Source organism: Vidua chalybeata, chromosome 3 (genome assembly GCF_026979565.1).
Source record: "Vidua chalybeata isolate OUT-0048 chromosome 3, bVidCha1 merged haplotype, whole genome shotgun sequence".
NCBI classification, from domain to species: Eukaryota; Metazoa; Chordata; class Aves; order Passeriformes; family Viduidae; genus Vidua; species Vidua chalybeata.
Window position 1 is genome coordinate 56,969,766 of NC_071532.1, and position 14,994 is coordinate 56,984,759.

At 38.3% G+C, this 14,994-nt stretch overlaps 1 protein-coding gene across 2 annotated transcripts in view; it reads left to right on the plus strand.

The window, feature by feature from the left end:
- IGF2R (insulin like growth factor 2 receptor) overlaps positions 1-14,994 on the plus strand; it is a 55,228-nt gene that overhangs the window by 36,382 nt on the left and 3,852 nt on the right. For both annotated transcript variants that reach the window (XM_053937252.1, XM_053937253.1), the window contains exons 27-45: positions 663-869; positions 1,243-1,373; positions 2,057-2,154; positions 2,958-3,094; positions 3,644-3,834; positions 4,398-4,524; positions 4,896-5,018; positions 6,005-6,267; positions 6,986-7,198; positions 8,115-8,264; positions 9,283-9,444; positions 9,927-10,128; positions 10,526-10,672; positions 10,806-11,040; positions 11,343-11,479; positions 12,003-12,117; positions 13,493-13,639; positions 14,072-14,256; positions 14,660-14,846. In XM_053937252.1, coding sequence (XP_053793227.1) covers positions 663-869; positions 1,243-1,373; positions 2,057-2,154; positions 2,958-3,094; positions 3,644-3,834; positions 4,398-4,524; positions 4,896-5,018; positions 6,005-6,267; positions 6,986-7,198; positions 8,115-8,264; positions 9,283-9,444; positions 9,927-10,128; positions 10,526-10,672; positions 10,806-11,040; positions 11,343-11,479; positions 12,003-12,117; positions 13,493-13,639; positions 14,072-14,256; positions 14,660-14,846 — 3,157 coding nt within the window. The remainder of the gene's footprint in view (positions 1-662; positions 870-1,242; positions 1,374-2,056; positions 2,155-2,957; positions 3,095-3,643; positions 3,835-4,397; positions 4,525-4,895; positions 5,019-6,004; positions 6,268-6,985; positions 7,199-8,114; positions 8,265-9,282; positions 9,445-9,926; positions 10,129-10,525; positions 10,673-10,805; positions 11,041-11,342; positions 11,480-12,002; positions 12,118-13,492; positions 13,640-14,071; positions 14,257-14,659; positions 14,847-14,994) is intronic.

A 14,994-nucleotide genomic window follows, 5' to 3' on the forward strand; every position in this document is an offset into this window, starting at 1 on the left:
CTTTAGATGGGCACCAGCATGTATGATTGAGAAGAGCATAATGTTCAAGTGATACAATCTGATGATTTTTTAAACAGCTTCAGAATATTGAGCAAAGGGTCACTTTAAAACTGAGGACTTGATCAACAGCAAAGTCACTGACATATATCAGCTAATGAGACTCATGAAACTAGAATTTTCCTAAACCTACTTTTATATGCATCTCTGTAGATTTGTAAGCTGGAGTAAGTATTTCCTATGACTGATTATTTTCTTAACAGCAAACTTCAGAGGTGTTAAAAGAAGATACAAGACTGACATCTAGGACACCTTTTACTTTGATCTTGTGACCTTGCTATTCTTTCCAGATAATTAAGCAAGGTCTGTGATCTTGTACTTAGTATCTCTGATTTTGTACTTAACCTTCAGCACAGCTGAAGGAAGAACTTGAGACCACTCTGAGGCAGTTTTTGAACTACAGTGTGACTTTTTCATCTTGCTTTAGTGTCAGTTATAAAAGAAATGTGCCATTTATACTAAGATGGTTCTTCAGTGTCACTGCCTTAAAGAAACTACTCAATTTTGTGGCCTTATTTGTCCAGTAAGCCGTAATTGTCCCCAGTGTATTTGGCAAGGCTAATAGATCTTAAGTTGTATTTTAAATTGTTAACTTCTCTTTAAAGGAAAAGATTGCCAGGTGACAGATCCAAGGTATGGTCACATTTTTAACCTGAAGCCACTTTCCAAAAAAGACATCAAAGTGAGTACAGATGAGTATGACTACTACTTCAGAGTTTGTGGAGAAATAACAGAACCTTGCAGTGTAGAGGGTCACAGTGTTGCATCGTGTCAAGTAAAGAAGATGGACCACACTTTCAAAAAAGTAGCAGGTACTGTACTTACCTAAACAAATTTATGGAACGGGAAGATTAACCAGGGTGTAATAGGAGAAGGGTTCTTGCTAATCTAGTACGTCTAATGAGATAAAACACCTCACTGCTTTTGCTCAATGTGCAGATAAAATGTCAAACCTGTAGTTACCTTGACACTCAATTATGAATGAGCTCAGCCTTACTGTGCTGGAGTAGTAGTCCCTCAATAACTGGATTGCAAGTTTTAGAGGAAGGTTGAGGTCTGTCTATCTGTTCTTTAGTTGTGCATTTTATTGCTGTTTATTAATACCTCTGAAATTGTGCATTTCAGAGGTATTACTGCAGCTGTGTTTATTGTAGCTCTTGACTTTTTTCAACTCTTTACTTCTAGGCTTACGTACAGACAAACTGACTTTCAAAAATGGTCTAATAATGATTAATTACACCAGTGGAGAAAAATGTCATAAAATATATGAACGATCAACTGCTATATTATTCTATTGTGACAAGACTACATCTGAGGTTAGTTTCAAAACATTCTTCCTGTACATACTGTCTTCCAGAGTTGCCCTCTTTTTTAAAGTATGGAAGGTTACGGTGAAGAACATGTACATGCCTAATCATTTACAGATTAGACAAGCGATTCAAAGGTCCTGTGAGGGGACAAAAAAATGAAGAATGTTTTGAATCTCCTGTTTATGGAAGGTACCTTTATCATTGCCCAGGAAGATCAGTGCATCTTGTTCCTTTAAGGGATGTCTGTCATTACCAAAGCTTTTGGAGAAGTTGGGAAGGGATATTCTTCCATAAATAACAGCTGTTTCTTTGTAAGAAATAAAACGTAGAAGGTTGAATGTGCAGGAAAACAGGCATTACATGGCCAGACTAAAATAAGCTGGTTACTTGCTTTTAGTATCTGTCTGACTTGTGCTTCCCTTGCTATTCTTAAACAATGGTGTCTAGAATTACTTTTGCTTTTCTTATTTCATTGGGGAGGCAGCAATTCCTAATGGCTGCCCTTTTATCAGAAGTGTGCATGTGGATAAACTCAGGTTTGGGAGAAGCCATGCTTAGCTGGTCAGAGGCATAGTGTGGCTCTAAGGTAATGTGTGTTCTTGGATCTTCCTGAAGCATGACTGAGACATTTCATTGTTTCAATGTGTATCAATGAGAAAGCAAATTAATTTTGTATTGTGTTCTTTCAGCCTGTATTTTTGAAGGAAACTCCAGACTGCACCTACATGTTTGAATGGCATACTCAGTATGCTTGCCCACCTGTTAAATCTACTGAGTGCTCCTACAAGTAAGTTGTTTCCACAAAATTAAAATGGAGCTGTATGTAGAGAGAGACAAATACAGCCTTCTTGCAATGCAGTGCAACACTGCCCCTTTAACTATTGTGTTTTGACTAGCTAATGTAGCATTCAGTGCCAATGCATAATATTTAAAATAACTTTAGCAATTTGTGCTTCTGAAAACTAATTTAATTGGAAAAAAAAAACAACTTTGAGATTCTATTGGGAAATAATAAAAGGGAACTGTTGGGTATGTATTTATTGATGGTTGAATGCTGAGTATGCTAGGTTGTTATTTAACAACAGCTAATTTAAATAAGGTTACAACTGTCTGTTTGGAACTTCAAGTTCCAAACCAAGCAGTGCTTCAGGAAAAATGTCGTTTATATCTGTCACAACCAAGTATTAGCTCATTAAGATTGGATGTGGGGTCAAATGTGGCTAATATTTGGCCCAGAATTTAGACTTCTGGCCTCATTATAGGTCTCTACCCTGAGGTAAAACAGTGGACTGTAACTGTGTGTATGCTTGCCATGCACTGAAAGCCAACATGCTTTTGAATTAAAAGCTGAAATTACTATTGCGTTGGCTGAGAGCTGTGTGCATGTGGGCAGTTTCTGTGGGGATAGCTGGTGCAGTGATATTATCCCTCTGCTGATTTGAAGTTTCTGGGGGAGCACTGTGTCTGATGCAGACTTCTGTTCCAGAGTAATACTCTGCTTAGAGTTATCAGGTTAAAATTACTTAGTGACTTAAGAATTGCAACTTTAAAGTGCTTAATTATTTTACATGCTTTTAATCTTTTGTACAGGGATGACGAAGGAAATTTCTATGACTTTTCGTCCTTGACGCGACACAGAGAGAATTGGGAGGCCATTGCTATATCTGCTACTACCCAGAAATACTATATTAATGTCTGCAGGCCCTTAGTACCATATAGTGCTACACGTAAGTGCAAAATGCAAATATATTCTTCCTATAGCTAGGGAAGGCAAGTGGTAGGACAGTACTGCTGGTGAAATAAATCACAAAGCAAAGTATGCAGAGACAGTCGTGTGATTTCGGCACCAGAGGGAAAGGTAGATGGTGAGCCTGATTTCCATCTGCTTAGTGGGTGAGATTCACTAGCAGCTCTTCAGTCCTTATCCAAAGTCTACTATAGCTCTTAAAGATTAAAATAATCAGTTCTGGATTTCCCTATGGCATCTTCTGACTGACTTGATGTTTTGTGCAGTGCAAGGCCAGACTGTAGCCTTCCACTCTGTAGTAGTCTACTTCCCCTGTGGTAGCTGCTACTACTTTTTGCATGATCTTCAGTGAAGTGAGACAGTTGCTGCTACTTGTAATTTTTGGGGAAAATGCACCCCAATGAGTATGGTTTGGACAATGGCTTGGAGATAGATCAGCCATGATATACCTGAAAGTAGAGTTTCTTTCCCGGAAAGTACACCTTACTAACATTTGGAGTAATAATGCAATTTTTGTTTATCTGTATAGGTTCCTGCCCTTCTGATGCTGCTGCCTCCCTCATTGAGGGTACAAAATGTACCAGTCTTGGGGAAGTGGCTGATGGTCCTCGTTGGGAAAATGTCACTTTTATCCTGAAATATGTTAATGGAGATCAGTGTCCAGATAAAATTCGGAAGAAAACAACAATATTGCGCCTCAAGTGCGATGAAAACAGAATTGTAAGTGGGTTCCTTCTGCTGGGATTTTGTGTTCATGCAAGCAGAAGGACTTATAAGTCCTTGAATTTTAGATGCTGAGCAATTTTTAAGAGATTGTTTTGTAAACTCTGTTAGCACAAATTTTGTCATCTGTAATAGCTTCAGATAGTCTGCTTATGTCTTGAAGATGAATGTAGTGCAGGTTGGGAAGTGTTTCGAGTAGTAAATAATGCTACTGGCTGTGTAGCTCTTAACTCTTGCACATCTGTATGCCTTGCCATTAAGTACTCTTCCATTTGAGATTTGAATTGGCTTTTGGACTTTCTGTTGACCTAGGCTACCTTTAGCTCTCCTCTTAGTAATTTTATTTCTCCTCATAATGGTTCTGTATTGTTGTATATTTGAAATAATCACAGTTAAATACTGTGTCCTTGGATTAATTCACTGGACCATCATGATCTGTCAGGTTTTAGAACTGGTGTTTGATGTGAGCTCAGCTACAGGCTGCAGGGATAAACCTGTGGCATGGCATCTTACACTATCACTCTATAGAGATGTTGCTCTCTCTACTGTTTTGTGTTTAGGAATCAAAGCCAGCACTTATAACTGCCATTGAAGATTGTGAATATACCTTCCTATGGTTCACTGCTGCTGCATGTCCTCTTAAAAGCAATGTGCAAAACGACTGTCGGGTAACCAATCCTGCAACAGGTAAGGAGGAGGCCTCAGGACTTTGTATGTGGAGGAGGCTGCTGGAAGCAGCACTACTGTGTTTGTGTTCTTGAGGGACTTTGTTAGTAAAGGGCAGTATGGTACATCCTCTGGATAATGACTAACAAGCTTACTGATGGTAGAAATCTCTTGTACTGCAATGTCACTTGGAACATAAATAGTTGATAGTTCAAAACTAGTTTTTCCTCTGTTAATGTGAATAAGTAACTGTTTGCCTTTCTAAGCTAGCAGGCAAATAGGGTCTGGTTAACCTTCCTACTAAATTAAATTACTGAAAGCTTATAATACAAAGAAGTATCTTGATTTTGAATCAGAAGAAGAGATTAAATTGTTCCCTGATCTCTCTGTAGGCCATCTCTTTGATTTGACATCATTAAAGCGAGAGTCTGGCTATACCCTCAGTGATTCACACAACAGAATAATTGAGTTGAATGTTTGTGCTGAAGTTAAAAGTTCATGTGCTAACGGAGCTGGTAAGCAACTTATCCTCTCTGGTACTGTAATCATTGACTATAGGGTAACCAAAAGAAATGCTTATGCTCAAGTTTACTTTAAAATGTGATGTTTTACTGCAAATGCAGAAGGAGTGAAGGGAGCAGCTGGTGGCTGTACTGACTAGGAAAAGAACCTAAAGCTGTTTTAGGAAATGAGGCCATATATTTTACCCAACACCATTCACATGATTTCACTTCAAGTCCCAGTCCCTTTAATTCCTAATGAATGGACATGAGGGCAGGAATGTAGTTTGCTTCTACTGCATGTCTTTAATGCTGTGAAAATGGAGACACTACAGTCTTTCAGCTGGAGTGAACTTTATAGGGATGCATTGCTGCAATACATCTGTACTGGGCTTTGTGTCTGCACTTCAAACACCTTTGCCAATCCTCTTTCTAGCTTTCTGTTCTGGGTACTTCTGAAACATCAGTAGAAGTTAACTTTCTGCTTCATTAATTGGTTTTATGGCTGCTTTATTGCAATTACTAGCTCTTCTGTCAAATTGAATATGAAATAATACTTAAGCATCTTAGATGCTAAAATAGGAATATTTCTTGTCATGAAAATTTTTTTCCTGGAGTTAGAAGAAAATACTGGATTTATTTGGTTTTTAAGAGACATCTTAATAAAACTTTATATAATCTGGCTGACATTTTGTGTTAATTGCTTGGTTTTCAGAGAAGTGATAACCAAACACTGCTCTGTAGCTGCTTAAGCATCTATAGGTGCAGTACATTCAGCTGGTTGATGAAGTAATAAAGGCAATATTTGGTCTTTGTATCAGTGCAGTTCAGCTCAGTTTAATGGCAACTCAGGATCGTGTGGCAAAGCAATTCTTTCTTAGGAAAATTAAAGTGATGCTAAAATCTTAAGGTTCCTGACGTTTATGTTGTATGGTGCAATTTTTGAGGGCAGTTGCACCAGACTTGATCTGTTTTCTCAATTTTTCTTTTTTCCACTTTAGCTGTCTGTATCACAGGTGGCCAAAAACCAGTTAATGCTGGAAAACAGAGTAAAACTTTAAGTTATGAAGATCAGGTGTTAAAGCTTGTCTATGAAGATGGAGATCCTTGCCCTGCAGACCCTGCACTGAAGCATAAAAGCTATTTTAGCTTTGTATGCAAGCCTGATGCTGGAGATGAGAGCCGGCCTGTTTTTGTTTCTTTTGACGAGCAGACGTGCACTAGTTACTTCTCTTGGCATACTTCTTTGGCTTGTGAAGAAGAGGTAAGAATTACTTTTGCAGAAAACGCTCATGGGACTTAAAATTTCTGAGGGGGGTTAGATATTATAGCAGGATATTTTAAATTCCTTGAGGGAAAGATTTCTTCTGATCCCTTTTTTCACAGTGACCCAAGCTATTTCAGCGTGATATCATCTAGGTAGCAACAATGATTATTTGTCCTGAAATTTAATGGTAATTTTGTTAGTTGCTTCTTTTCCAATATCTAAAGAAAAATAGATTTCTCAAATTCCTCATAGACTCTCAGTAGGTTTATGCACATTAAGAGTGTGTGAAATTGGTTCTGAGGAGAGGTAGTACTCACGCCATCAACTTGAAATACACTAACTTTACGTTGTTGTAATGTTGTTATAACCAGGCTTATTTGTTGGAGGTGCTGGAGATGAGGAGAGGAAGGCATGGGGCCTGATCTGAAGTCATAGTGACTATGTATTCTGGAGTATGTGTGGTAGAGCCTTGTCTGGGTGTTGTTCTCATAGGGACACCATTCCATAAGAATGCTTAAATGATGAAGGCTTTTCATATGCTGCTTGTAGGTGCTTAGTATCTATAGACAAACAAAAATTATAACAAATGCTGCTTTACTTACATTTTAAACTTTTAAATGTAGCCATGCTTCTGGCCCCAAGAAGGATAAGATGTTTGTCAATTAATCAAAGCAAGTAATAAAAGAAGAAGAGCAATAAATGTGCCTTCTTGTAGGTGAAGTGCTCCGTAATGAATGGCAGTTCCATTATTGACCTGTCTCCTCTGATCCATCGCACTGGGTATTATGAGGCATTTGTGGATGAAGATACTACAGATGTTTCTCCAGATTTCTACATCAACATTTGTGAGCCTCTCAATCCTATCAAAGATGTCAATTGCCCACCTGGAGCAGCTGTTTGCATGGTTCCTGTTAATGCATCACCAATAGTAAGTATTTTGCCAAGAATTACTGAAATGTGCATTTCCTTAATAGTTTAATATAGTATCCCTGCGTAGAGACCTGATTTGAACCAGAGGCTTGACAGTGGATTAAAGAAATGGAATGCAGAATCAAAATCTCCTCTGCAAAGTTCCCGTTTATTGCTCTTCCCTATGAAGAAGTATTTTCCTATACTGAACCCCAGTGGTCTTTTTTTGGATGTCAGAAGATTAAATACAGTGACAAATCTAAAAATTGCTACAGAGATTTTTTTTTTTCATGTAGTGGAAAAGAATTTGTGTGCCAAATATGGATACTGGGAAGCAGAATGTTGTAGCCATTCTGTGGCTTAATTAATCTTGTGATAGCCTGTTACAGTTGGAAGCAGTCTGGATGCTAGTATGCTTCAAAATGCACTTAGGTCTTTCACATGTAAGAACTTGACAACTACATAAATAGCAAGCCTGTTACAGAGGATTGACTAACTTGTCTGTGTCATTACCTTGAGAGAGCTCAGCTTTTTCTTTTCATGACTTGTTTGCAAGCCCTAGAAGATAGACATAAAAAGCTGTGATTATTTTCCATAGTCATCTAGGGATCTTATTCCATTCTTAATGCTATTTTTAAGTGATGTGTTGGTAATTTGGCACATTGATGTAAAGAAGATTCTACCTCTAAGAGGCAGAAACTCCTTGGCTTTTGTCAAGCTCAGTGAAAAACTGTTTTGAGTCACTCAACTTGTGTTTTATTAGTATTGAAAGGTAATGGCTGTTCTTTGACTACAGAATGCAAGTTTTCGAAAGTGCAGTAGTTGTGCTTCTATGTAAACCAAATAGATGAATCTGAATTGATCTGAATCTCTGGGCTGATCTGGAATCTAGGTGTGTCCTGTAATTCTATTAATACATATTTTTGCTTGTGTAGGATATTGGTCGTGTTACTGAACCTCCCCAGTTCAATAAGGCAGTAAATGAAGTTTACATCACTTACAACAGCACTACTCCTTGTCAGATAAACAACGGATTGAACTATACTTCTGTTATTGTATTTCACTGCAGCCAAGGAACTAGTCTGGTAAGACATCTATTAAACTTAACGTTGATATTGGAGTGTAATGGAAAGTGGATAGTAACCAGTGTTATCTTTGCTTAAAACTGAGTCAAGAATTTGTTTCTGTAATGTATGAACAGACTCTTCAAGAAGTATCATTTGTTTTCTTGACTGGCCAAAATTTTACTGAGTCCGTGAACTTTAAGTTTGAGAGTAACAGGTTCTGATGATTTCAAGCGTCAGATTCCACAGAAGTAACGTAGTGATAATTCATTGCTGTCATTAAACTTAATGCTGTATTGCACCTTGTTTAGATCCTAAAGTTTGTACTTGTACCTCCAGCTAACACAAGAACCAGTGTAACTGTACAGGTATTACTGTGAAGTGTTCCCCCTATGCTGTAACCTTTTCTATAATCACACAAAACTTTTAAAATTTGCATTTAGTTACTTATGTTTTTATTTTGTGTCTACACCAGAACACTAAATTGAGTTTGTGTGGTGATGTGAAACTAACACTTCCTGATTTTTTTTAATGCTTCAAAAAACTGTAGAGAAGCACTTAGATATGTTTGTCAAACTAGAGCATGCTGAAGATCATGAAACCATTTTCCATCAACATAGGGCATGAGTTGAAACTTGAGGCAGCTCTGAACATTATGCATACTAATACTTTAGTTTAAAACGTGATAAGGTAAACAGTATTCTCTCTAAACCGTAACTCAGTGAAATTTCTTAATGCTCTCTGCCATCAAGAAGCACATCTCTCACTCTTCTACTGCTTGCAACTGAGCTAAACATCAAAATCTCAACCCTAATTAAGAAGAAAGCTTATGTGTCTTGATTGTTTTCTGGAGCTAGGTAGAATACACTTCCCTTGAAAGCTTTTTTGGTACTGGTTATAATATGGTGTTTGTCCTACAATCAATGAACTCTAAGCACGGTAGTAACTGAGATTAACTGCTGGGGAAGGGAGAAAGTGCAGAAACAGCAACAAACTCTCAAAAAATTAAATATTGTCTTCCTGTGTTCTTTGGTAACAGGGTAAGCCCAAGATGATAAGGAAAGTTGACTGCACATTTGTGTTTGAGTGGGAAACTCCACTTGTGTGTCCTGATAAAGTGAAAACTTTGGGCTGCTCTGTGATTGATGAACAACTACACTATACATTTAACCTGACCAGCCTTTCTGGAAGATCATTCGAGGTAATGCCTTCTTGTGGTGTGTCACTTATTTATTTTTTTTTTTATTTATAATTGCATATTGCTAACAACATTTTGAAACTGCAGGAAGGGTTTCTATTAAGCATTCTGTGCAAGAAAAGGCTGAAATGTGCTGTGGTCAGTATTGATACTTATTTGGCTTCTGACAGAGGGAATAATATTAGAGAGTATAACATTTTAATGTTTTTGAGAGTGAAGTTAATGGACACAGTGATGGGTAAAGGAATGAGAAATCTTCACCTTTGACAGAATCTTCAGCAGGTCTGCTGAACATATTTTATCTATGGTCCTGTGTGCTTTATCTGCAGTTTTGTCATATTAAGGAAGGCCAGACTTGCAAAATTAGTTATCTTTTCCTCCTTCACTATGCAAGTGCTGCCTGAGACTTGGTTTTATGAAGCACTTGTGTGATTTTGTAAGTATTGACTCTAGACTTACTGTGATGCTTCTGATTGTCTACACAGGTATTTTCTGGATCTAACAACTACCACATTGGTGTGTGCAGTGTAGGCTTGCCCCAGGGAAAATGCAGAGATGGGGCAGTGTGTCTGACATCTAAAAGTGGTGTGTCATCTTTTGGAAACATAAAGGAAATGAGAATGGACTATAGCCACCAGGATGAAACAGTCATCTTGCAATATACAGGAGGTGATTGGTGCCCTCCAGGTGAGATCAAAGCAGGCCCATTCTTTATGTTCAAAACTTGTCAGGATATTTTTCCCTTAAAATAGGAGGTTTTGTTGTGACAGGAGGAAGCAACATAGATTTCACATGCAGCAATAGAAACACACAGTTTTGCTAAATCACAAGCGTCATACTAATCTGCAACATCAACATGTATCTCCCTGGAAGAGACAGTGCAACTTTTCTGTAGGGATAATTGTAGCTAATTGTATGCTACATCTGGTTTTCTAATTGGGTTTAAATTCAGTGTTTCAGTATTTCTGTTCTCTGCCACTGACCTTTCTTTAGTATTGAAATACAGGCTTTGAATAAGGTTCTGAATATGGATATGCCTCTATTCTACTGTGTGTAGTTCTGAGATTATACCTTTCCTTCTCAGTAACTGAAAAGGGAGAGCTCTGTGTGTTCCCCTTCAAATACCAAGGGAAGACCTATGAGGAATGTATTACAGAAGGGAAGAATAGGCCATGGTGTGCTACAACTGAAAACTACCAGGGAGATGAAAAATGGGGATTCTGTAGTAGCAGTAAGTACTTCCTATACTTTATGTACAAGGGTGTTCGCTAACACAGAGATTTATCTGCACTAAAAATCCATACATGCCTGCAAGCCTTCTGTAAAATATGCTTTTTCTTTTTTTCCAACCTTTCCACTTATAGCAACTGCAAGAAAGGAATCTACGATTATCTTTACATGTGATGAAAATGCTGGTGTTGGGAGCCCATACCTTCTCAGCGAGACTCTTGGTTGTGCTGTGACATTTGAATGGAAGACTCAAGCTGTTTGTCCTCCCAAGAAAATGGAGTGCAAGTTTGTCCAAAAACACAGAACATATGACTTGAGAATGCTGTCTTCCCTGACAGGATCATGGATCTTTTTCCACAATGGGAACTCGTGAGTAATGAGCAACTCACAGGGAGGAGCTTGCTTAGCAGTACAGTTCTAATGTGGCATAGCATTTCTGTCTAGTCCCTGCTCAGTGTCTTAAAACTGTCAGTGCTTAACACTTCATATAACCATGATAGTTAGAAGTAATCTGCCAAACCTTAGTACATGTTTTAGTATGTCAGCTAATTTGAGATTTAGTTTCTTGCAACCTGTATAGCTCCCCATGAAGATTCTAAAGTTTGTGTATCACTGCTTCAGTTTAGCCTAGATGAATTTTAAATAAGTTTTGTCTACCACATTCTGTATAGGTACTATGTGAACCTCTGTCAGAGAGTACACGAGGGACCCACAGGCTGCCCTGAAAGAGCCAGTATTTGCAGGAAAAGCTACAATGGAGATGTTCAAGTTCTTGGACTTGTTCATACACAGAAGCTGAACGTGACAGGTAGAGTTACTTTTTGTTCCTGTGGAGAGCTAGAGATTAAAGGTTTAAATCTTACAGCCTGGCTGTAGTAGTTTTTAAATTATGCTGAAGCCTTTATTTTGAAATATTTTTATCAGTGAATCTTCTGTTTAAAAAAGGAAACAGAATGTGACGTTTAAGGTATGAGAAAACATTGAAGCAAATAAACAGTGTTGTCATTAAAGCTTTAAGAAATGAATTATCTATCTGAATATCAAGAAACCCTTTTATTACAGTCAGGATACCCAAACACTGGCACAGGTTGTCTAAGGAGGTTGTGGAATTTCCTACCTTGGAGGTATTCAAAGGTTGTCTGGATATATTCCTGTCTGGACAGCTGGCCCCAAGTGACCCCACTTGAGCAGGGGGTTTGGACCAGATAACCTCCAGGAGTCCCTTCCAACCTCAGCCAATCTGTGATTCTATAGTTGTGAGAGGGCCAAGGAGCAAAGGAAATTTCTGACAGCTGCTTACGAAAACCTTTTGTCACCTTTTTTTTCCCTAGGTGATACATTGTATATTAGTTATTCCAGTGGGCAAGAATGTAGGAAAAATAAGAAAGTAACAACAATTATAGAGCTGAAATGTGCAAAAACAGTTGGCATGCCCATGCTGCAGAGGTGAGTAATAAATTTACATACCACTGATCTTCACGGCTGATTCTTTTGTACCTTTCTAGTAAACTCTTAAATCTCAGGACAAGAACTCTCTGCTCTGTTGGACAGTCCCTAAAATATCCATGGTCTGTACTTGCAAGGCATAGGGTCTTCTGGAGTTTGTGCAATTGTTCATTTTCATAAACATCATATTTTGTATTTATCCTAAAATTTCTGGGAAAAAAAAAATTTAAGCATTCTGCTTCTGAATTAGAGCTGACAATGGCGCGGATGCTGTTGTTTTCAGTGTCGGTAGCCAATGTCGTTGTACAACCATTCTGTATATTAAAGAATGTAATCTGTATATTAAAGAATATTTTTTGCAGGTAAGTGATTGAGCTAATAAAGCATGGTTTATTTCTGCCTCAATACTGTGTATTTAACCAGAAGCTCTCTAAAATAAGGTATATATGCATGATCACAAATACTAAGAAAGCTTGAGGACTTTTTGTTTCGTCTTGATATTATTAACACTATATTACTTGCAGAATTGGAAATCTGAACAAAATGCTCTGTGTGAGTCAAAGAACTAGGCAGCAAAGTCTGACTAGCAGTCATAGTTTAGGAATGCTATACTCTAATTCAGTGCTCCCACTGAAACTACACACTGCTTGTTCCCCCCTTTCCCCTTCCGAGGACTGGAGAGGGGACATGGAGGCACAAAAGGCACAGATCAGGTTGAGATAACAACAATTTACTGGAAACAAATGAGATAAGAAAAGAAACAGTATCAGCAACAATACCAATGACAGAGGGTACAAGAAGGAGCTGAATGATTTGAACAAGACAATGATACATGACTGGGGTTCCTCTGCCATGCTATGCTGGCCCAGGAGGGACCCCTTCTCCCTAGAAAAGATGTCCTTCCCCCTGTCCCTAGCAATGATGTGAGCTGGTATAGAATAACCTCTGGCTCCTGGCCATGGTCCTTTCTGGCTACTGCAAAAATACTACCCTGTTGTAGCCAGAAGCAGGATATTAGCTTATGCCTCTTGTCCCGCTTAAATAAAAGGCAGGTTTAACATGCTGCAGAAAAGCAGCCTGATGTGTTTGCTAGCTAAAATATATCAATAAAACCCTCTGATACACCATGGGAATCCTGGAATTTTCAGTAGGAAATTCAGGTGCAGCCAAGTCCTCTAAAATAATGAAACTGCAGAAAAATCCAATGTAATCCAATTTTTTTTGAGTGCTGCTTAACTATTTTAGCTTACTCTAGGTGTGATACTTAGGCAGGACATTGTCACATGTGCATTAACAGTTGTCTTTTCCAATTCTCAAGATGGTAAAAACTTGTTACTCTTTCCTGGAATCATCAGCTCTATCTTTTATTTGGTAGGTTTGATGAAGAAAACTGTGCTTACTACATCACGTGGGACACACGTGCAGCTTGTGCTGTGAAGCAGCAGGAGGTAGAGGTGGTGAATGGAACAGTCATTAATCCTGCAACTGGGAAAAATTTTTCTTTAGGGGATGTTTATTCCAAGTGAGTAAAAAAAAACCCAAACAAACCCCAAAACAACAGAATGGTAGAACTAGTTACCTTTCTGGAGAAGATAGCTAACCTGTGCCATTTATCATAGCTGCAGAGCATACCAGGTGGATCTCACAGTCTGTGTGTATGAACCACTGAATCACTTTTTTGTCTTCATACTATCTTAAACCTTTGAAGGTATTTACATGTTCACTCACACATTGAGGGCAGTATAGCTGGAAAAATCTGCTTTCTGTGCTAAATATAATTCTTACTTCTACTTCAAGGAGCAAGCCACAGTCCTGCATCTTTTCTGGTTGCTGAATCACTCAGCATGCTCTGGAATCAACCAGTGATGGCATCTCTACCATTGTTGCCAGTCTTGGGAATAGCCCCAACCTGTGAATTTAGACTTAAGAATAGATTTTTCTTCTGTTTCCTCAGGTTGTACACAGCTTCTGGTGATGTACGGGCAAATGGTGATCAATATGTGTATCAAATACACCTTTCTGGTATAACAAACTCAAGTTCCCCAGAATGCTTTGGAGCAAACATCTGCCAGGTGAAAACCAATGAACGGCGTGTTCGGAGAGTTGGTTCTGCCAGAAATGCCAAATATTATGTTGATGGTAAGTGTGTGCTCACCAGACAGAATTGCTTGACACTCTGTGAATTGCTTCATCAGAAAATGGTTCTTGGTTGACAGCACCTATGCTAATCCATTTCTGTAGAGCTATCCAAAGTCTGTCTAGCATAATTTAGGTTTCTTCTTTTTTTTTTTTTTTTTCTGTGTAAGCTCAGTTGCAAATATGGCTTTAATAGGGGTTAGGACTTGACACTTGAAGACTGAAAGGCTTGAAGTTGGAAGACTTCGTAAAAACAGTGCAAGGAGAAGACTTTCATCTCCTGTTTTCACCTGTGCTCATATGGCATAAGCAATGATTTCCTTTAGCTAGCTACTTTTTTTTTTCCAGGGTCTAGTGCTTACACACTGTTCCCAAGGAAGTAAACTATTTTTTCTTCTCATTGTAGATGATGATTTGGATGTCATATTTTCATCTGACTCCAGATGTGGTAAAGATAAATCAAAGTTTGTGTCTTCAACCATTTTCTTCCACTGCAATCCAGAAGTAAAGGAAGGCATCCCTGAATTCCTTCACGAGACAGCAGATTGCCAGTATTTATTTACCTGGTACACATCTGCTGTGTGTCCATTAATGTGAGTAGATAACTGTTTGCTGAAAGCAGCTTTTGTCAGCACTTCTCAGTGAAAGCCTTTTTTGTATTTATTTGTCACAGTGATTGGGAAAAGGGGAAAAGCTACAAAAGCAGTAGGCTTATAGATAAATTGATGGTCATGTATACAG